Source organism: Urocitellus parryii, chromosome 3 (assembly GCF_045843805.1).
Source record: "Urocitellus parryii isolate mUroPar1 chromosome 3, mUroPar1.hap1, whole genome shotgun sequence".
Taxonomy (NCBI): Eukaryota; Metazoa; Chordata; class Mammalia; order Rodentia; family Sciuridae; genus Urocitellus; species Urocitellus parryii.
Window position 1 is genome coordinate 163,776,594 of NC_135533.1, and position 22,969 is coordinate 163,799,562.

At 41.4% G+C, this 22,969-nt stretch overlaps 1 protein-coding gene across 3 annotated transcripts in view; it reads right to left on the reverse strand.

Annotated features, from left to right (window-relative positions):
- Atxn7 (ataxin 7) overlaps positions 1-22,969 on the reverse strand; it is a 131,409-nt gene that overhangs the window by 31,681 nt on the left and 76,759 nt on the right. For all 3 annotated transcript variants that reach the window (XM_026397849.2, XM_026397850.2, XM_077795610.1), the window contains one exon: positions 12,898-13,002. In XM_026397849.2, the coding sequence (XP_026253634.1) occupies positions 12,898-13,002 (105 nt within the window). The remainder of the gene's footprint in view (positions 1-12,897; positions 13,003-22,969) is intronic.

Genomic DNA, 22,969 nt, shown 5'->3' on the forward strand with positions numbered 1-22,969 from the left:
ATACCTGAGAGATCAGAATGAACAAATTTAAATGTGAAAAGAAGTGGGGGAAAAATTAGAGAATCCCATCATCACCCTACAGAGAATATTTGTCAAAAGTCAAGAATCACATGCATGGAAATGATGTGGAGCCAGGAAAAGGTAGGAAAGAGATCTGAGACATGAGAAATGGCACTATGAGACAAGACACAAATTCTAAACAGGCTAACCTAATGGTAGCCACAATTCTTTATTATTTTTACATTCAGATTCCAATCATGACATGATATTAGATCCAGGGATTTTTCTGAAACCTACTGTTTGTTTAAAAAAAAAAAAGTCACATTTCTTAACAGCCATAGTCATCCGGTCCAAAACCAAGGTGGCCTTGAAAAGACACTGAAGAGCAGAGAGGATGAGCCTCAGTAGACCTCAGAAGCACTGCATGAGGATACTTGTCCCAAATCTTTTCAAAAGTTAATCAGTAAAAATAGGGACTTCAGGTGAATTCGCTGGTTTTCCATGTGTGGCCTGAATGTTCCAGGTCTTAGTACTGTCCACTGCCTCCCTGCCTTGCCCAAGGTGGCAGCCAAGGGATCTCCTTGACGTTGCCAGCTGCAGAACAGCCGTGCACTAGGAGGCCCTTTCTCGGGCTCAGTCTCAGTTCACATCACTGTGTCCATCGCACTTGGCCACCAACAGTCCTTTCTGGCCCTGTGGCACAAATGCTTGCCATTCTAATGTTCATGGTCATAGTACTGGGATCAAGGGGAGGGGCCCAAGAACCGGCCCATTCGTGAGAGTTCTGGGGATGAATTCTTTCTGTGTGTAACCCTGATGAAAACCAGGGTGAATTTCAGCAGATGTTCCTAAATGCTACAAACACATACATTTAATTCCACATGAGCAACACAGAAGTCACGTGAATTCATTTTTTTTAATGCCAGCTGCCAGCATCGGAAAGGGGATGAATGGTAGGTCAGGAAAATACAGTTTAATACACTGAGAATATATACAAATATGCAAAAACTGGGAATAAAGCTCAGATTAAGGTTTTAAACACCCACATATGTCTTTCAATGCTCTGAATAAACTGAACAAATACTGCTTTGTTCTGCTTGGAAAGCATTATTCCTAAGTTCTTTAAGTCATTTTCCAGCATCCTATCCAAATAAAGTTTATTTTGATATTAAATCTCATGATGCTTATATTTAAGTTTCTAGGTCTGGGGATATGGTCCTATTTCTTTTTTCCTAAGAAAACAATAATATTAATTAAAATCTAATTTTAATACAGCAACATCCATGCTTTAGAGAGCAAGAACGACTTGAATCTGCTCTAGTTTGGATGGCACGCACACATCAGCTTTACTCAGGTGTGAAGGGAGTCCAGAACTGATAAAGTTCTTCTGTGAGCACACTTACACCGCAGGCCCTGTGGGCAGTGAGGGTGTGGGTGGAGGGGGTGCAGGCAGCCTTCTGGCCTTGGGTAAGAGAGAGACTTTGTCCTCACCTGGCAGGTGACACTGCCTCCTCCCACAGGACTTGGGTGGGGAGTCCATGAGCTAATTCATGTAATGCAATGCCCAGCACATCTTAAATGTTCAATACACACCAGCTACTGTGAGCACACCCCAGGGGAAACCAGAGGGTGCACGACATCATTTGAAGAGAAGAGAGAGAGCAAGACAGGGAAAGAGATTTGTTACAGAAATCAATCAAGTCCCTCACAGATCTTGGGATTTCAGTCTGAATCCCAGAGAAGACAACAACCACTCTGGGTTCTGCAGGGCAGCAGACCAAACTGTTGGCAGTTATCAAGCGTCCCTGTCACCAGGGGCAGCCAGTTCTCCATTTTACAGGAGTGCCAGCCTCCACGAACTCCACTCCACTGTCGGCAGGCTGGGCGAGTTATAATTGGCCTTAATTGGCACTTACAGGAGCTTTAACATTCCTCACCTGCTGCCAAGGAGCACTTGAAAGGGGAAGAAAGTATTCTCAAACTTGGAAATACCGAGCAATTCATTCAACTGAGGACCTGGGAGCCTGCTGTCCAGAATCGGATTAGCTTTTCCAAGAAATGCTGCCATGCTATCATCCGGGCTTCATGAAGCGCTCGTGCTGGATCAGGAGAGGCAGGAGATGGAGCTGAAGCGGGACCATTCACCTGGGCGGGGGCGGGGGCCACTACATAGCAGCCTTCCTCTGGCTGGCACCACCTGGTCTTCCGGCCTCAGCCACACTTCATGTATAAGGCAGGCAAACGGAACAGACCCTCATGACTTGACCTCCACTGGCTTTGTGTAAACCACGGTTTGACCTCAGCCCAGTCATTATTTGATACACATAATGAACACTGAAAAGATGACCAATGACACCAAATGCAAGCAACAGAAGTGTGAAACAAGACTGGCAACAGTTTTTCTCTTAGCCCCACAATTAATCTCATCCAAAATGGTTATCCTTTAGGAGGCTACACGTTTTGCAGATGAAAACTGGCTTGAGAGAACTAGGTTTCTTCTGTAATGTATATCCCATACAAATGAAACAGAAATTTCCCATAGATGCTTCTTTACCTCCTATCACTTCATATTACCCTGTTTTAAAATACTGAAAAATTTCCTTCCAAGTAAAATTAATGATATTGCATGTGTATATATGTATAAGGAACACTGTAAGGTTTTAGAAACAAGTGGAAGTTTGGCAAAGTCCACACAACACCAGCTCTGGTGGCGATCCTTTCTCACACAGCTGGGAGAGCTCTAAAGCATTACAGCTTTTCTGAAGCAATCCAGCAGCAGCTAGGAACGATGCAGGGACCATCCTCATGGGCCAGAAATTCCGTCCTATGACGTATCCCAACAAGAACAAAGCCACCAGCAGTTAAGGGTATAGGTACCAGAGTGGTACAGTTGCTCTGTCACGGGGTCAAAAGGCAAGAAACAAAGCCATGTCCACAGAGGGGAAGCCGCCGCACAGCCGCACCTTTGAGCAGCAGGCAGCCATTAGAAGAGGGGGTTACTGGTATCCTGGTGTGTGAGTGGCCTTCCATGAAGTACAGCTGACTACAGGGATAGAGTGTGCATCACAGGATCCGTTTCGTGACACTATCATGAAAAGCCCCTACTAATAAAAACTCGTGACTCTGTGCCTATGAGCATGGGGAAATGTGCAAGGCTGCACACGGGGTTATGCGCTAACTCAGAATGCAGTTAGGATTTACAGAGGGGACTGCGGCAGTTGGAGAAGGCGGGGAGGCAGAAAGAGCCAATGAAATAAGTGTAGGCTGTACCAAAAATAGCATGTTTGTGATGATTACACTTGTGTACTTATGTAAAAATATATGAGCACATGTACTTAATATATTTATGTGCCAATAAAAACATCTATAGTGAAAGTGGTTTAGTAATTTGTATTGCAAAATTCAGTGAAAGCAGTGGAAGAAAAATTTATGAAGCATCAAATTATGTCACTCATTTCATTTGTTTGGCTAAGCAGACGGAGATTCGAATACCACATAGAATCACAGAGAAGAAAGGCAGATTAACTACTGGCAAAACAACATCTTAACTTTCTAAGCTCTCACGAATCTTGAATATTAAGAGTTCTAACAATCTACTGAAAATACTAAGTATAAGAGGCAGTGAGACAAGTTTCGTCCCGAAGTTATTTTGGACCTGAAGGGTAAAGAACTCTATCATGTGCAATTAGGGACATACTGATTGGTTTTGAACTTATTTTATATTGAGATAATTACCTTCTCTGATCTTTATATTTCTTAAACTTTCAAACACGTTAGGTAAAGAAATGTATAAAATTATTCTGAGATTTGTTTTGAGAACTGTTGTTTTAAAAACAAATGTAGAAGTAAACCTAAAGACTAAGATTTCTAAGCACACAATGTGAAACAGGGAGAAAAGCTGCTGGATTGAGCCGCAGCCACCAGCCCTGGAGCACTGTGTTTCCTGGGTCTGGGTCAGCATGTGTATTAATGAATGTGTTAATGGGGTGTTATTCCAGCCAGGTAGTAGGTGCTTCAGCACAGAGACACGGGAGATACTCCCTCTTCTGGTCAGAAGTTAAGATCACAGCTTACCAGGGTTCAAAGAGCAGGTGTGTGCTTTTAACGTCAACACACAAATCAGTCTTGTGAAATGATTGTCAGGAAAAACATTTTTTAGTAAATATAATAAAAATGTGGATTTTTATTCAGAATGTCCCCTTTACAATCCAAAGCACAACCATCCTGTAACAGCTAATGAGTCTATGTGTTATAGTAGACAAGTCAAAACTGGCCCTGGTGAATATTAACAATGCAGATACATATGAGGGTGTACAAATATAAATCTGAATGTGTGCGTATAAAATTAACTTGCTATGTAATTCTTATAAAGCCTGCCTTAAAAAAAAAAAGAATTCCAAGTATTCTCCCTTTCATATGAATGACAAAAATTGCATATATTTAGCCAGGTGTGGTGGTGCACGCCTGTAATCCTAATGGCTTAGGAGGCTGAGGCAAGAGGATTTCAAGTTCAAAGCCAACCTCAGCAACTTAGTAAGGCCCCAATCAACTCGGTGAGACCCTGTCTCAAAATAAAATATAAAAAAAGGGCTGGGAATGTGGCTCGGTGGTTGAGCGCCCCTGGGTTCAATCCCTGGTAGCTGGAAAAAAAAAAATTACATTGTTTATTCCAAATACTCTGATACTCTGAGATATAGAAGCAGTTCATTAAGTCATAATAGTACAAACCTGGTGAGCAGCTGTGACTACCCTCCATGAGGAGAATCAATGGGCTGAAATAAGGACAGACATTCCCAAAGTAGGAAGAATTCTAAAAGCACTGTGTAGAGAAATGCAGCACTGACAGTCTCCATGTCCATGGACAGAGGACTGGTCAGCTTCACATACATTGATAAATCAGAACTACAGGCACAAGTGACAGTTCGGCAGATTCAGTGACAAAGGGAAGCTCGTAACAGATTAGCTTTTCAAATGTGTAAGGAGCGGGGTGGAGTATGCAGGCACACAACACTTTTACTAGGGTCCTAGTGCCGTTCCAAGAATGTAGATATGTCCAACCATCCCCCAAAAAGCAAGATGGAGGAGCTCAGTTTATTCTGATTGCATATGTATCTTTGTTGGCTAATTGTCTTTTACAATGTACCTTATAAACTTCAATAATTAAGGACAAACCAAGATATGTGAGATCTCTGTTTTGAATCAAATTCTTTTTTGGCAGGGGGACCGGGAATTGAACCCAGGGGCACTCAATCACTGAGCCACATCCCAGCCCTTTTTAATATTTTATTTAAAGACAGGGTCTCGCTGAGTTGCTTAGGGCCTTGATAACTGGCCTCAAACTTTCGATCCTCCTGCCTCTACCTCTTAAACCGCTGGGATTACAGGTGTGTGCCACCATGCCCAGCTGAATCAATAAATTTTTGTACTCTGGTGGAGCTGGGGATCCAACCAGGGCTTTGGACATGGCAGGCAAGTGAGCTACACCCCTGTCCTTGAATAAATTCTTGTTCCTCTATGAGGACATGAGAAGTCCCAGGAAAAGGAGCACATTCTCTTTTGTTTCCTGGTTTTTATGACTAGATCACTCTTTCATTGAAAATGAAACAAAACAAATAAATAGTTACAAAGAATCAATGACCCCCCTAAACTTGGAATCACTGCAGTAATTATTTCCTACCCCTACAATCTATAGAAAATCTCTGAATTTATCTCTGAAATATATCTCTGAATATCTACAGTGGCCTGCCCAGCACACTCTCTCTCACATTATTCCCAGCATGTATCCCTACTTGAAATAATCTTATTTCACCTTTCTTCACCCTCTCCAATCAGAATACAAAATGAATGAAATAAGAAACAATGCTTTTATAGTTTAGTGAAGAGAAATGCCTGGCATATAATAGGTGCCCAATAAATATTTGTTAAATGCATGAATAACATCCCTACTGATCTGTTTAGTTTCTTTAACAGTAAGCCCAAAGGTAAAAACATTAATAAAGGCATAGGTATCAATAAATGGAAAAATCAATACATTTATAACTACAAATTAAAATGTTGTTGCTACAAATGGTGTAAGTAACAACAGTTTAAAGTACCCCGCTTCCTTTACAACTAAGGAAAAAAGACACCAAAATATGTTAGCTGGAGAGAGAATAAATAGTCCTTTATCTGATGCTGCTGAAATAATTTGAAAAAGCTCATTAGCACTTATTCAGCTTGTAGTTAAAAAAAAATTCACTGTGTTTATTTTACATCATGTTACTAAGTGACAAAAAAAGTTTAGGTCAAACCAGCAACCTGGAGTTTCCTTCGAGAGTTAAACTAAGGTTCATCTTGACGTCACTCATTTTGATGTGCACATTCTGGCTAGCTCCAGCCCTGGCTCATCCTCTGACTGCTGGAGGAGGGCCTGGCATGCGTCTCTGAAGCAAGAGAGCCAAGTACTTACTTCTCTGTAACAAGTTTCAGTTTTTATTCTGACCGCAGAAATAAATACGCTGACCAAGTCTCTACAAAATGTAATGAGGCCCATACAAGAAAGGAGGAGGAGCTTGGCTTGGCTTTGAAGACCTGCTACGATTCGGGGTTAAATAAAGCAGAACAGGCAGAAGAGAAATCCAATGACTATGCTGATCCAAACATCTACCTACTACCATTACATCTTCGAATTGCTAAATGTTCCCTCTGATGTAACATCAGGGGTCCACGGTGCTGATCTAGCTACTCTTCCAGCTACTCTGAGCAAACTTAAAAATTCTACCTAAACTAGAACGTCTGTCTCCTGGTAGTTTGGTGACATGTGGAATTCATTATATCTTCTCTAGACTTTCTTCTAACTCTAGCCATCCTTTTTATACACAATCCTCATTATGTGCAAGAGAAATAGCCAGAAAACGTGGCCTGGTATGTTTTATCTGTGTAAGCGAGATTTTATTTAGGACTTTCATCTGTAAACTAGGAATAAAATTCACTCAGTGGGCCGCTAAGAAAAGGAAATGAAGTAATACATGCAAAAAGTTTTATAGATCATCAAGTACTATTAAAATGTATCATTAGTCTGTGGACTTTTAAATGAGTGCTACTCCTAAAAAGATTAATTATCACTGAAAATTTCAAAGTAGAAAAAGACTCAGATTATACAAATGTAGTGGCCAAATATACCACATTTCAAAGAAAAAAAATTTTCATTCAGAAATAGTTACCAAAATGTTAAATAAAATAACTTATTCAATAAATACCTTAAGTTGTTATTTTCCATATCTAGGGCCATCAGATGGCAAAAGAAGAGTCCTGTGTCCTTTATTAAATAGCACAATCTTGGCTGTGTGACCCAAAGTACCTTAGTTATATACAATGGTGACTTCTGGTCACAACCAAGAGAAAAGCTTGGTTTTCAACAGTGAGGAGCAGCACCCCAGCCAGCGCCAGCCCATCCACCAGCTCTCCCAGAATAGGCCTCTCTTTGTCCTTACACTAACATCCTTTGAAAACAATTAGCTCAAAAAAGCATGTGTGATTTCTCACAAGTAGTTTACTCATTCTCAGATAAAAAGGGAATTTTCACAAATACATTTTACGCTGGCATCTCAAAGACTCCAAAGCACCTCAGTGCAAGTCAAGGGACATTAAGTCCAAGCAACACTGTGCAGCTCTTCATCTAAGAAGGTTCACAACGGTATGTGGATAAAGCCACAAGATCACAGCAAGGGTTTCTGCTAAAGCCACTTTTACACAGTTAATGAAAAGGCCTGATTTATGACACCTCCCTTTGTGAACCAAGGTCTGAGGGGCAGACTCCCACACTGAGGCTTCATCAATAGACTTCCTCAAAAGGCTTCTTATAGTGACTAGTAGTGGCTTGATATGTAACGGAATGACAATGGTTTTTGTCTTCTGAGATTCTTTTGCAGATCAACAAGAGATTCTACAATTCAGCGCTTCCGAGTGCTAGGCTTGATCTTTGTAGTCATTTCCTTTGATATCTAAGAAGTCAAGTCCAATACTGTAAACTGGTTTTTCCCAAAACATGGAGTAGGTGCCACTTCCCAACATTAATAGCATTAAATCACAAGTGCAGCTTTCTCCCTTTCCAAATCTCTTCCAGCTCCTATAGCAGCAGCACCCTGTGCGTGGATGACACTTGTTGTGGCCACTCTGCTGCGAGCCAGCACCAGCACGGGAGCCGATGGTCTTCTTTTCACTCTGTTTTACATTTACTATCTTTTGGTCAACAAGCTTTATGGCTCTAGCAAGCTTTTCTTTATAAATGGATTTATTTGAATGAAAGCGGTTTAATTTAAAGAAAGATTATCATGTGCAAATATGCTAGCCAATAATAAGCCAGAACTTGATGCCAAGTTTGAGAAAAGATGGCTGAGCCCCATGTTACTATGGTGGCCTTGCTCAAGATTCAAGTTGACTGAAAATGTTAACAAGTACATCAGCCTAACTCGTCTAAGGAAGAATCACTTCGACGGCTGACTTTTGAGCAGCGATTCTAAATGTGGTACCTGTCCAAACTGAATTAGCACGGCTCATCTATTTCCTGAAAGATACCCGTGTTTGCATAATTGAGAGAGAAATGAAGACCTTCTTTATAGCCAACACAGCGACACAGCAGCTGTCACCTGCACTCTAGGGGAATCACTGGGAGGCCCACTTAGTATACACCCCAAAGGCACCCGACAACTCATTCCCTAACCTTACCCTGTCCCCATCTCTTCAGATCCAGAACAAACGTAGGTAAACAGGACCACACGGTTTATTCTCTCCAGTGGCACAAGACCAACAAATGTATCAAATAACTGATCAACTAAGGTGCCCACCTTCTAAAGAATGGTGCTTACAGCTATAGGGAACATCACCATCCCAGCCTCCATCATACTTAAAAGGTTTACAATTGGGCCTGGTGGCACACACCTGCAATCCCAGAAACTCAGGAAGATGACACAGAAGGATCACAAGTTCAAGGCCAGCTTCGGCATCTTAAGACACTGCCTTGACATTTTTTTTTAAAAAGGAAGGAGGTATGGGGATATAGCTCAGTGATAAAGTGTTCCTGGGTTCAATCCCTAGTACTGCCAAAAAAAAAAAAAAAAAAAAGTTCTAGAGGTATTAATGTGACATTTCCTGAATGTACGACAAGGACTTAAAAAAAAATTAGTTTAAAAAAGCAGGGACCTCCTTTCATGGTTAGATTTGACAAATCTGAGTGACAATCTGTCATAGTGTGTATCACTATGCCAGTCCTGGAAGTACACAGCAACAGCTCCACCAGAGTGGACCATATCTGCTGTGCAAGCAATGAATTCTGACCAGCTTGCGGGTCTGCACTGCCAACTCATGGGCTCTAACCCTGGAGATTCCGATGTGGTGATCTGAGTGGGCCTGGGGCTTCTGCCACTTAGAAAGCTCCCTGGATTCAGATGTGCAGCAGGTTTCAGGTCTATTGCCTCAAATTATATTTTAAAATCTGAAATTAGCAGTAAGAAGCATCTTGCTTTTAAAAACACTGAGTAACTGAGGGCATGTTGGACGAGTATTCCAAAACACTAAAGCACTGAGAAAACAGTATCACTGTGTAGTCCTAAGAGGGCAAGCAATCTACATGAAAGCAATCAGACTATGAGACCTGAAGATGCCAAAATGACACTACAATCACTCGCCATCACTGCAAGTGGAAATCCTGGTTAATCATTACTTCCCCCAAAGGCAGCTCACTACCGAAAGCATATGACCTCTTACTCCTCTGGATAATAAGTTGCTCGCTAATTCACAATAATTTTACCACTAACGTAAGTGACTTACACACATCTTGCTGTCACACTAGTGTCCTTTCCTGTACTGGCAGCACTGGTTTTAAAGGAACTGCCTGTTGAATTTTGTAACAACTGCTCATTTGTTCTTAAAAGTCACAAATGAATACCAGTGACAGGTGAAAGCTGCCCCCACATGTTCACCAATTTCATCCAAAAAGAGAAAAATTACATTCCCTCCCTTAGCAGGTACGAGTTCTTCCTAATACAGTCAGTCCACAACTTATAATAGTTCAACTTAGCCATTTTTTGACTTTACAATGGTATAAAAGCCATCTGGCTTTCAGTGGAAACTGTACTTTAAATTTTAACCATTTCCAGTTTTTCCAGGTCATACAATTATCTCTTGTGATACTCGGGGGCAACAGCATCGCGCAGCAACATGGGGTGGGGGTGGTGGCGGGGCAACCACACCTGGTGGGTGGTGCTGCTAAGCCAGGGTGTTCAGGAGGTTAGATGGACTGAATGCATTTGTAACTCAGGTTACCTTCAACTCACCATGGGTTTATTAGGACGTAACTCCTCAGTCAGGGATTATCGGTACTCTAACAAACAAGCTACGATGGCAACTCAGAAAGATTCTGAATTTGAAAAACACGGGGCTCCCTCCACTTCATGCAGTTGTTCCCAGGCCCCCGACAACAAACTCTTGTGATCTCACCAGCTTTCTCCTCCACTGCTGCCTCAAAGACGACACCCTTTCCACATTCCCCAGCAGGCACTCAGGTACCAGGCCCTCACCTTCCTGCCAGAAACTCCTCTTCCATCTCTAATATTTCCCATGCCCCTGGAAGGACTTCGCCCCTTCTTTCCCCAGTGGCTTTGTCAGGCACCTTGTGCTGGGGACTGGGTAGACATAGGATCTTAAGACGGATTTTCTGACTCACACACTATCATTCTAATAATGAGACAAGAGGAAGATTTTTAAAAACCCCATAAAGATGTACTGTCATCACTGAGTGAGGTTCTCCTTGAAGAAACATCCAAGAGGGCCTGTTTCTGCCTAAGAAAGCCCTAGAAAAAGTAAGCCCTTCCTCTGGCTCTTCCTTCTAATCTGCTCTACTTCTCAATTCTCTGAAGCATTACTAGCTCATAGTTCTCTGGTTCTAAAAATGTGCAATAGGTCTCCACCAGCACACACCAAGGGCAGGGGACTCTGTGGGCAGTGAGGCCCTGTGAGCCAGTCCCAGCCTGACTTTGCACATGGCTCATTCACACGTGCATACATCAGTTGTGGCCAATGGCGGCTCTTGTGCAGCACATTCCAGGCTGCCTGGAATTTCCTGCCTCTGAGCTTACTCACATCACCCTGTTGTCAGCCTGGGGCCACCAAATACGGCGTTCGGTGCACAAACTGTGCAGCCGTATGTGGCAGTCCTCTCTATTTCCATCCAAACACTTCCCATTAAGGGGACGACAGGTTATTTTAAAACAATATTTTCTGCATTTTCCACAATGGATATGTATTCCAAGTTTAAAAATTGAGAAAAAATTACATGGGGAGAAACAACTCATTCTACTTCTCAAACCCTAACATGAAGGTTACTTTCTCTAAGGAGTCCTCCCCGAGTTACTATGTAGGACGATCTGTGTCCCTCCTTACTCTGAAGGCTGTGACTGTGTTATGATATTAGACACACACTTCCTGCATCCATCCACAGCTGTGTCTTCAACCACCTGGCTCTCGCCCTCCCTCTTTTATCAGTCATACCCTAGGCCTGGGCTCACCTAGGTTTTTTCATTTAATTCCCCCCAATGAGGTGGGTATCACTCTCCCCGTACTATGAGAAAGGACTCCAAGGCAAGATGACTTGATCAAGCAAAGTAATAACATATTGCTTTGGGAGGGTTGAATTTATTCATTTTATTTATTTTGAGAGTGAGAAGAGACAGCTCCCTCAGGGTTAGAGGGTTGCCCTGTAAGTTTAAGTTTAAATCTAGGATATTCCAGCTTCAAAATCCTTAACTCCAAAGTACCTGCCAAATGACTAGCAGCCTTTCTGTTGCTAGCCTGAGTCTTTAGCAGAGAGAGTTTCTTACTAATTTTTTATCTCACTTTGGTGACTACCACAGGACCTCACCCAGAAGCAAGAACTCAGAAGCTTTTTATGATTAAATATAAGATATACTCCTTGGGAAACAATGTTGGGATGTTGATTATGATGGTGTGACTCATAAAACAACAGTAGTCCCTAAAAGTTCTGGCTTTAAGAACATCTCCAAGCTCCACAGTCTCCCCAGCTCTACTGCCAACTTGAGTCTCAGCCTAGTGCTACCTCTTGCCTCTGAACTCCTCTCCAGCAAATCACCCAGTGAGATGGGACTGTGTCACTCCCTTACACAAACCAACGCCCCACACCGCTTCTTACCTTGGCCTGAGAGTTAGCAGGTTCTTGCCTCTAACTCTGGATTCCTCTAGCTCCCACCTTTCTCTCTTCACTAACCCTTCAGCCACAGTGGCCGCCTCAGGACTGTGAGCTGGCTGTTCCCTCTGCATCAAATGCTCTTGTTCCAGAAGGCTGCCGGGGTTGCTCCTTTTTATCGCTTAGGACTCAACTCCAGTTTGATTCCTAAGATGCTTCAGTTAAACTCTAATCTTAGAACTCACTGTTTTCAAGCTTGCATTTATACTGGTAAGAGCAATGAGGAAACAACTCACAAGTATTTTAAAAATGTCTACTTAACTATTGAACTTGGAAATTTCGAAATCACATTTCAAGAAAGGCCCATGCCTTTATACTGTGTTTGTGTGTGTTTGTGTGTGTGTGTGTGTGTTTAACTTTAAAATCTACCAAATTCATAACCAGAGACTCAAGAAGGAAACATAGGTGTGGTATTTCAAGAGACAACTTATAAAATACACTTTCCCTAATTTCAATTAAAAAAAAAAAAACAGAAAATCACTAGCAGATCACTTTCAGTAAAAATCAGAAAATACCCAACATCTGACAGGTATTAACCCTCTCTATGAATTCGACAGTCTACTTCCTGTGAAAGGAGGGATGTTATGTGCCATGACTGGCCTGAAGTCTAACCCCACTTTTCCCTTTAAAAAGTAATTTTCAAATAGTTAACCACTTACCATAATGTGATTGAAATGCCTGTGGTTTGACAACCTGATTGCAGTCGTTACACACCACCAAGTAGAAATCATCATGGGCTGGACAAAGACCAAATATTGGCATGTCTGCAACAAAGAAACAGAGTGTCACTTACTCATCTGGTTATGACTTCTGTAAAGCCACATGGAGGAATGCTACTCTCCAAAGGAGTCACCTTCTCATCAGCGTTCTCTGACAAGTGCACTCCAGCTTAAAAGGAACAGACTTTTTACAGAGGGTTAATATAACATGCACCAAAAATTGTGAGGGGTAATAAAACAAATCTATTAAAATGCAAACAACACATTCATACAATAAAGCAACGTTAAGTGAACTCTTTCAAGGGTTGTGGTAAGAATCTGAAGTCATATAAAATGCTCAGTAATCCTCAAAGCTGTATAATCTGATAGTTTTATTTGTTTAACTATGATTCTTTCCAGTCAGCTGGTCCCCAAGTCCTATGGATAAGTTAAGACAGGGAACAGAGATGTCACCGAAGAGGAAAATTGCTGGCTTCACTAGCATGAATATATATATATATATATATAATTCAGACATATATTTTGTATTTATTTCTATATTATATTTATAGATATTATATACAGGTATGTTTTATATTAAACATATATATAAATAAATAAAGAAATATTTCCCCCCAGGTCACAACCACCTCTAGTCCATTTATTTATACACTGATGCCACCAAACAGAGCTTCGGCACAAACACAGCATTTCACATTATTACTTATAGTTGGTTACCAACCAGAATCAAGCAGGAGATAGTTTTTAATAATAATGTCAACTTGACAATAATAAGCTAACCTATCTGCATAAGCATAAAGATTAAAAGTAACTTTATTCATTGTAAATATGATTAAAAGTCCCTACCATGAACAATGGTTCATGTTATTCACAGAACAATGATCTAGGGAACACAGCGTAAAGTTCAGATGGAGAACCTAAACTTTTTAAAGATTTCAACACCAGCGATTTTAAACAAGTATTTTACACTACATGTACTATTTAGAATATTTGCTATAAACGAATAGGTGGCACATTTCAATTCAGCAAATGTTTAAAAGACCCCAAAAGCTGATGAGCATCTGCTTTCTTTCTTAAAAATTTAATTTCACTTTCTCTAGTGTGGGTTATACTGGTGGTTTTTATGTGGAGAAGAAAATGCCCTAAGATACTAAATGATGATATTTTCTAAAATAGTAAATGACAGATCTGATAGTCACATGTGGCTGCATCTCAGATTTTTTTAAATAGTTCTATTACACTGAGTTGCAGATGGCTTGCTATGGATCCGAAACCAACATGGTCCAGCATGATTCTGGGATGCAGATGCAGCACCGACCCATTTCTATGAGTTGCTCTTTCATTTGATACTCACAGCTACTTAAGTAGGTACCATTATAACCTTATTCTACTAAAGAAGAAACTGCCTCAGGAAGGTGAAGCACTTTGTCTAAGGTCAACAGCTGGGATTTGAGATGGCTGGGGTCTGGGCCCTCTTGAAGAAAAAACCCTGATTTCTAAACATTTCATCCAGATTCCAACTCCAATAAATTGGACTATCAAGGCTAAATACCTCTGATTACATAAACAGGTCAGACAACTGAAGAAGCTTCCAGTAGAATGCTAACTTCTGTAGCTAAGCTTAATTATTTAACAAAAAAATTTGGAGCCAAACAACGTGTTGTTTTCCTTGAAAGCATGCGCACACTGAGTTGGTAAAGACCGTGCCCATGGAGGAGGAGAAAGGTTCTGTGTGTACTGGTGTACACACAGTAAGCCATTTTCCACGGCTACTGTTTCTGACATGACATTTCATTCTCAACCTGTAAAATTTAAGATAGTTTATCCTAAGCTCCATGATATCCTTGTGCTTACTATCTTTGATAGGCCTATTAATACGGAAAATCCAAATTACAGAAGTGGTATAAAATTCACAATTTATAGTTGAAAAATATGAGAAATCTATAATTATCAAATCAAATTAATAAGTTTTATTGATTAAACAGTAATTACAGCAGCCTTAAATACATAGTCTTCATTTAGTTTTTGTCCTGATATAGTTTGTGTAGTTTCTTACATTGCTTACAAGGAATGCTATTTAAAAATGTATCCCTTTGTCAGACACTAGACATTTCTGGGGACCCGTTTAAAAATAAGGCAGTTTGATAAATACCAAGATATAGAGATCCTTTCAAGTAGCAAGGATTCACGTTTGCCACAAGGAAGAGGGTTCCCTTTCTATCTTGGTTTCTTTGATCATTTTGTATGTGTGACTTAAGAGTTAGTAAAACTAAGAAGACGGGGTCATTCTGTAGGGGACCAAGAAGCTACACTTCTGTAAAAACTTCAATTTCCTCAATAACTTAAGATCAACAGACAACTGATACGATGGCCATGACAGTTGACTACTGTGTGCCAGGTCCTGGGCTAAGCACTTTATATATTGGTTTGTCCCATCTCAAAGTTGATTTATTATTATTATGGACACATATTAATTGTACAGATAATGGGATTCACTGTGATTACTTCCGTACATGCACACATCTGCACTGATCATTTCCATCTACCCTCGTCCCCTCCCCATCTTCATATCCTGATCCCATTATTTATTTTTAACAATAAGCTCACAATATAATCCTCATTCTACTTATAAAGAAATAAACTTGTCTAATATCACCCAGCAAGAAAGCAGCATGACCAGGACTCAAGCTCTGCACGACCTGTAAGTTCTCTTAGTCTCTCATTAGCACACACCATCTTCCTAATGAGCACGTGTGCCATGTGCCACCACCCCTCAGAGGAAAGAAACATATACACAAGCCCAGTTCATCCTACCCCGTGAACTGAGTTCCTATTATAAAAATCTTAAGAAATTATAATTTTAGCTTTCTAATTTTTTTACTACACATACCCATAATTGGAAGCAAAGAGCGTACAAGATAATTTAAATAAAATTTCTTCAGGGAAAACAAACAAACAAACAAAATGTTCTATATCCTTTTTCTGTATTGGGACATTCCAGAGGCCTTAGCAACAGGAACAGAGTGAGGAATGTTGTGACAACAGAAAGAAATGAAATAATTTGTATGAAAGGCAATAGATATGTTTCTGAATACTTCTCAAGCATAAATTCGTAATCAGGCCACCCACAAATTAACATATAGCTCTTATCCAAATGCAAAGAAAAATTTGATTTACAACAGAAAAAAAATACGGAGTTAATAAAAATGAAATTCTTATTGAATTTAAAATTTTACGAAATATGCTTTTAATATACAACTAAAACCATCAATTCTGTACTTAAAAATATGAAGAGTTTTAATACTGTATTTGAGTTCATGGATTCTGAAGCGAATTTAAAGAATGGATTTTTGCTCTTGTGTAAGGCTTGGCCCTTTCTTGAGATCTGGGTCACCAATACCTTCTAATAAGTGAGTGAGTGGCCCCACATCTATGCCTTGGGTACTTTAGGGACCCAAGGCCAGCATTCAGGGAAGGACTGGATTTAAGCACACAGACCAGTGAGCACATGCGTACAGAAACACCACAGTCCCCTGCAGAATGAAGGCCCTGGGCTGGAGACAGAATCTCCACTGCAGCAAGGGTGTCAATACAACTTTGACCTTTACTTCCAAATGGGAGACTGTGTTCAACAACAACCCAACTTGAATGTTGTTGCAAAGCATTTAACCTTTGCAGTATCCTGAGTGTCTCCCTTCTCCCACACATCCCCAACTTCTACATACCAGTGACTCCTACGTTGCTATCTTCAGCCCAGACTACTCCCAAGCTCTGTCTACATTCAAGTAGCCAACTGCCTACTAGACACTGCCATCTGGACGTCTCATATACACATCTCAAATGGAATAAGCGTGTCCAAGAGACTTCATGTGGGCCCTGCCCCACTTCTTGTTTCTAATAAGCTTTCCTCTCTTGGGTAAATGCTACTATTAGCCTCTCAATGGCCAAAACTAAAAACCCTGGTATCATCTCTAACTCTCTGTCCTTCATCATATCCAGGCCACCAGCAAATCCAGTTAGCTCCATTTCAAAACCTCTGCCCAGTTCTTTCCATTGCTACAGCTACCTGGAGGGCACTAGACTATGGAAGAAATCTCCCAAATGGTCTACAATCCCCTCCACGAGGCCACCAGTATGATTCTTTAAAATCCTCTACCAAATCATGTCACTGCCCTGTTTAAAAGTCTCTGGTAGCTTCTTCAATGGCTTTTTTTTTTTTTTTTTTTTTGGGTACCAGCAATTCAACCCTGGGACACTTAACCACTGATCCACATCCTCAGCCCTTTTTAAAATATTTTATTTAGAGAAAGGGTCTCACTAAATTGCTGAGGCTGGCTTTGAACTCACAATCCTCTTGCCTCAGCCTCCTGCAGTGCCGGTGGCCTCCACTCCCCTGCTGGCCGATCCACTGACTTGAAAAGCGATAACACCATCCCTCTACTTCCAAGACTCCCGCGGGGTCAAAGTGGGGTTGGGTTCACCTCTCCAAAAGCCAGGCCTCTTAGAATTTAGGCTGCGGAGTCAATTCACCCCTGTCCCAAGATGGTCTCGGAATTCCCAGAACCTACCTTGTCTCCCCACGATTCTACCTTTGGGCCAGACGGTTCCTACAGCGTGGAAAGTTTTCCCCTCTTTCTGAAATTCCTACCACTCAACAAGAAGTGGCCCTGGGCCTTCCCAGCTGGGTTCCTCCTCACCCCACTGACACCTCCACCACAGCCCCTTCACGCACTGACTCATGACTTGCGAATAAGATTCACAAATGAAAATCTCCGCAGTACTGCTGGAGCTAGAGCGTGGTGCCTGCCTGGCCAGCCCGAGAGTGAGCTTGCTGTGTGTGTGTGTACTGGCGCCTGGACTTGCCTGCAGCTTTCATTTGCTCTGAGGAAAGAAAGAGCTCCTCGACCTGGCCCGCATGGCCCAGAGCGGAGGCCCTGCCTCTCGGCCAGGTTTCTCATCCTGGGCCACAGTGGGCTCTCTCCTGCAGTGCATGCTGGCACTTGCTAGTCCCTCCGTGTGGAACTCACTTCCCACAGACTTCTGCCGGCTGTTGCTTTAACTTCATTCATTCTTAGCCTCAAGTCACTTTTCTGGAGACTCACAAGGCAGGGCCCGCATGACATGGTCTCTGAGCACAAACAAGCCCTGACACAGAGCACCAGCATCATTCCTCATTTGTGATTATCAATCCAGAAAGCAGCAATGATTACGTCTTACATATTACTTGCTGGATAACGATCAAAATGTTAGGTTAAGTTTCTGTGATACCATCATAAGTCAGAAGGCTGTAAATGTGCCTTCATGTTGCTGAGTGACACAATACCTGCTGGAACTGCGTATGCCCTTCAGGATGACAAAACTTCAAGTCCTCTTCAACACGTGATCCCATACCTGGAGACAGTTTCAGGTTCAATCTCCACATTTCAGGGTCTGATTTTCAAATCTTCTTATTGGGAAATTCTCTTTTACTAGTGCATTCTATGCAACAGCCCAAAGCAGTTTTACAGTCAAGACTACTTGGATTCAACTCCCTACTCTTTCTTTTACTAAATGTGTAAGCAAGGTTAAATTTCTTAACCTCTTTGAACCTGGGTTTCCCTTGTCTACAACATATAGTTCAAAGAACCAGTGTTCCATAGCTCTACTGTGAGGATTCCAGGGAGAGGACCCAGCGCTGAGTCCAAAGTAAACACTTGATAACTTAGCTACAAAGCCACAAGATTTCACGCGTGAGGTTTTTCAACTACCCAGCTGCGTTGCCAACCTCCCAGGACATGATACATCATCTAACAGCAGCTGACCACTATACAATGTGAGCTGAACTCTCTTGTGGTCTGCTGCTCCCACTGCTAACCAACCACACTCCACCCGACAGGCCATGCAGGGCAGCAGCAGGGGACACCTGCTGGGGATCTGGCTGCAGGAGGATGGGTGGCTCTTCCTTGCACATCAGGGAGAGCCCAAGACCTTCAGCAAGGAAGCCACATGATAGAAACGGTAACTCTGGCATGGGTGTGGGTCACTTAGGGTGGAGGATGGTTCACAAAAACTGATGCAAAAGTCAGAATAAGACAGGAGGAGCCTGCAGAATGAAGAAGAGGGAAACTAGTATGAAACGCTCTGAAGGACCCGGCAGAGCAGTTGGGAGACCACAGATGTTGAAGTGAGGCAGAGTAAGGAATCCATACATGGTTCTGCAGCATCTTCCTTTCTCGCTGCAGCTTCTGGAGATGCATGCAGGACTGGAGATGCAGAATAGAAGAACTTAGTTGGCTGGAGCCTCTAGAGTCAGACCGGCTGTGTTCAAATCCCAGCCTGACACTCACTAGCCTCAGTCTTCTTGTCTGCGAGTACAGGACCTAGTACCCACACTCAGCACTAAGGAGGCCTTCGTAGGGTGTGCAGCCAATAAGCACATGCTGTCTCCCAGCTCTCCACTCTGGAGTTCTGAGTGCCTTAAACTCACTTCAACCCCAGCTCGGGGTCTTCGTTGCACTCTGGTACTCCCATCTCCTTGACTTGGTGACTGTCAGGACCTCGGCTGATTCTGTTCCCTCTGCATGGAGTGCTTCGTCTGGCTGCCTCCAGTCTCAGCCTGCATTTCACTGAAAACACCTTCCCTGATCACCCACGGCCCCTATGGCTTCAGACAGTCCTCGTCCATCATCCACTTGTCACTTGGGGTCAGGAGTATCTCCTTCACTAGGATATAAGCTCCAGGAGGGCAGGAGCCACACAAGCAAAGCACAGAACCTAGAAAATTCTCAACAAAAGAATCTGAGAACAGCTTCTGGAACTAGAGGGCCGGAGTCCAAATCCCAATCCTATCCAGTTGCTAAGAGTTGTTACTCCACCTCGGTATCCTCACCCATCAACAGAATAACCTTCATGGACAGTTGTTACGGATGAAAAGAAAAGGTTTATGTAAAAAGCCCTTTTAACTATGTCCAGCACGAAGTATGTGCAAGGCATGTGCATAAAATTACTTCTGCTTCACTGTCACAGTATGCACTGGCCACTGCTTCCAACACTGTTGTTCTACAACTACTATTTGTTGTTACCACTCTTTATTAAGTACTTACTGTGCGCCAGCTATCATGCCAAGAGCTCTATACGCATCATTTCATTTACTGAAAATACATGAATATCTACTATCCCTAGGTACTGTTATCGGGTGTTTGTAAACCAAAAAACAAACAAAATAACCAATCCTGAGAAGCACTAATATGTACAATAAAAATAGTAAGAGTTCACAGTTAACTGAATGCTTCCTGTATCCCAAAACAATGTTAATTAACTCACATGAGCTCTTGGGGTTGATGTAAAAAAAAAGTCCTAAAGTGACTTTTTTACTTTAGGAAAAAGTACATGTGGTACCACGAGACTGCCTGCATTAAGTCATAAAGCCAGCAAGTGGAGGAGCCTAAGTTGAAGGTGGGCTCATCCCAGGCTCACAGCCTCACTACATGAACCTCCATCGCTCGGTGTCCTCGCTGAGTTTTTCTCTGCCTCTCCCAGGAAACCCCTGTTCTTCTGTCTAGTTCCATCAGAGTCAGCCAAGGTACTTCCACATGACAACAGACTTCTTGGGGTACCTCTGGATTGTCTGTTCTCACTGCTGCTCAAAGTTTTCTGAGATATAAGGACTCCCGGCCTTATTAGTGTTAGAGATACTTTCAAGTCACCTGGAAGGCTAGTCTCCACATAACTGAGGCTTCACTGTAGTCAACACCACATTGATTTCAAATGGGGAGTCTCAACAGTGGGTAATTAAAAGCAGTATCAACGATAGAAAGTTTTTAATTGCTTTAGAGTTTTTCAAGTTTTAAAATGGGTTTTAGAGTCCCAGTTAGGAAAAGATAAAATAGAATTTTATTTCCACCCTCCACAAGCAAATCTCCCAAATTCATATCATCTACTCCAATAATTAAAGGGAACTGGATTTCTCTTTAACCATAAGATACTAAATGATGGAACCAATCAGAGACAGGAAAGGCCAATGAGCAATCTGCCAAATGTGTGTGGTTTGAGGCCTTATCTGAACTAAAGCAGTCAATAAACAGTGGATTTTAAAAAGAAAAAAATAAAGAGTTTACCATAGCAGGAACCAACAAAACATCAGAGAACCAAAGTTACGTCAGAAAATACTCCTGTCTGATATTTATTAATTGCTAATTACAAATGTCCTATCTCCCCACAGAGACCCTTCCCAGGTAAGAGCCCTTAAGTGCTTTCAATGTCACCGCTTCTATTGAAACTGATACATAACACCTGGGTCAGGACACAGGAGGCGGACACCAGGATCCTGGGGAACCTGGACTGGGGAAGGCAAACAGAGTTACAACAGTGACCGACAGGCCAGGCTGTCACAGATGTTCCTGAAGCTACTCTTCAACATGCTGTGAGCAAATTCTAACCTCTCAAATCAGAAACCACGCCTTTAACCCCAGGTGACAGAAATCTGGAAATGCCCACCAAAATCTTTATCTAGTGGGTACGTAGCCTGTGGTAAGATGTGGGCTCAAGTGCCTAGTTACCTGGCTTTAACCTGTAGGCATGCAATTTCTGCATCTGAAAGGCCATGGAAGCAATGATAATCTACCTGATAGTCAGAATGAATGAGCTAATACATAAGAAATGCTCATCTCTGTATCCGTCTAAACACAGTCAGCAATATATATCAGAGCTCAATAAAGAATGGTGTTTATTGTTTTCATTATTATTATTGTGGTTACAGTTATAATCTCATGACTGAGTTAAGAATACTACTACTCCTTTTGTTCAAAAGGCAGCCAAGTATCTCCTATGGGAGGTGCAGAAAACCCATGTCTTTCATACAACAATAACGTTAACTACAGAATCGCACCAGATATTGACCTATAACATTATGTTTTTAAATGGTTAACCTCCATAGACCACAACAAATTTAAAAGAACTAAAATTATACATGTGTGTGTATGTGTGTGTGTGCGCGCGCGCGCGCGTGTGTAAATAAAAATACACTATATAAATCAGGTATATTCTCTGAACACATTGGAATCAAATTAACAATCATAGCAGATAACAATCTACAAATGCTTGGAAACTAAACTACACACTTCAAATAATCCATTAGTTAAAGGAAGTCACAAAAGATATAAATACACTGAACTGAACAAAAATAAAAAACATAACAAAAATTTGTGAGATGTAACAAAAGCAGTGCTGGGAAGAAAACCTGTAGCACTAACTGCTTATCCTAGAAACTGAGGGAAAGGTTCAAGTTAATAACATAATCTCACATCTTAAAATCAAATTATATCCAAGGTAGGCAGAAGAAAAAAATCTAAGTGCAGAAATCAATAAAACTCAAAGGGAAAAATCTAGAGAAATATAAATAAAACAAAAAACTAGTTCTTTGAAAAGATCAATAAAATTGACAAAACTCATAATATAAGACTGAGTTTGGTCCAAGGGTATGAGGAAGACTGGTCAATCTGAAAACCAAACAGCAGAATCCACAATTTCAACAGGCTAAATAAGAAAAAAAAAAAAAAAACATATCCATTGATGCAATAAAGAATTTGATGAAATTCATGACAAGAAAAAAATCTGAATAGATAATTAGTAATACAGAGACCTTCCTCAATTTGATACAGAATATTTACAAAAAACCCTACAGTTGGCATGGTACTCAGTGAAGAATGAATGCTTTTTCTTCTAAGCTCAGGAATAGTTGCGATGGTATCCACTCCTAACACTGCTATTCAATATAGCATTAGAAGTATGGGCAAGAGAAATAAAGAAATAAAAAGAATATAGGTTGGTAGGGAAGAAATAAACTTGCCCCCTTTTGCAAATGACATCATGTCCATGTGAAAAATTCCTAAGGAATGTACAAAAACACCAGCTGGAATTTAGGAGTTTAGCAAGATCACAGTCTACAGGAACAACATAACAAAAGCAATTGTCATGTGACAATCTATACTAACAGCTACTTGGGAGGCTTAGGCAGGAGGATTGCTTGAGCCCA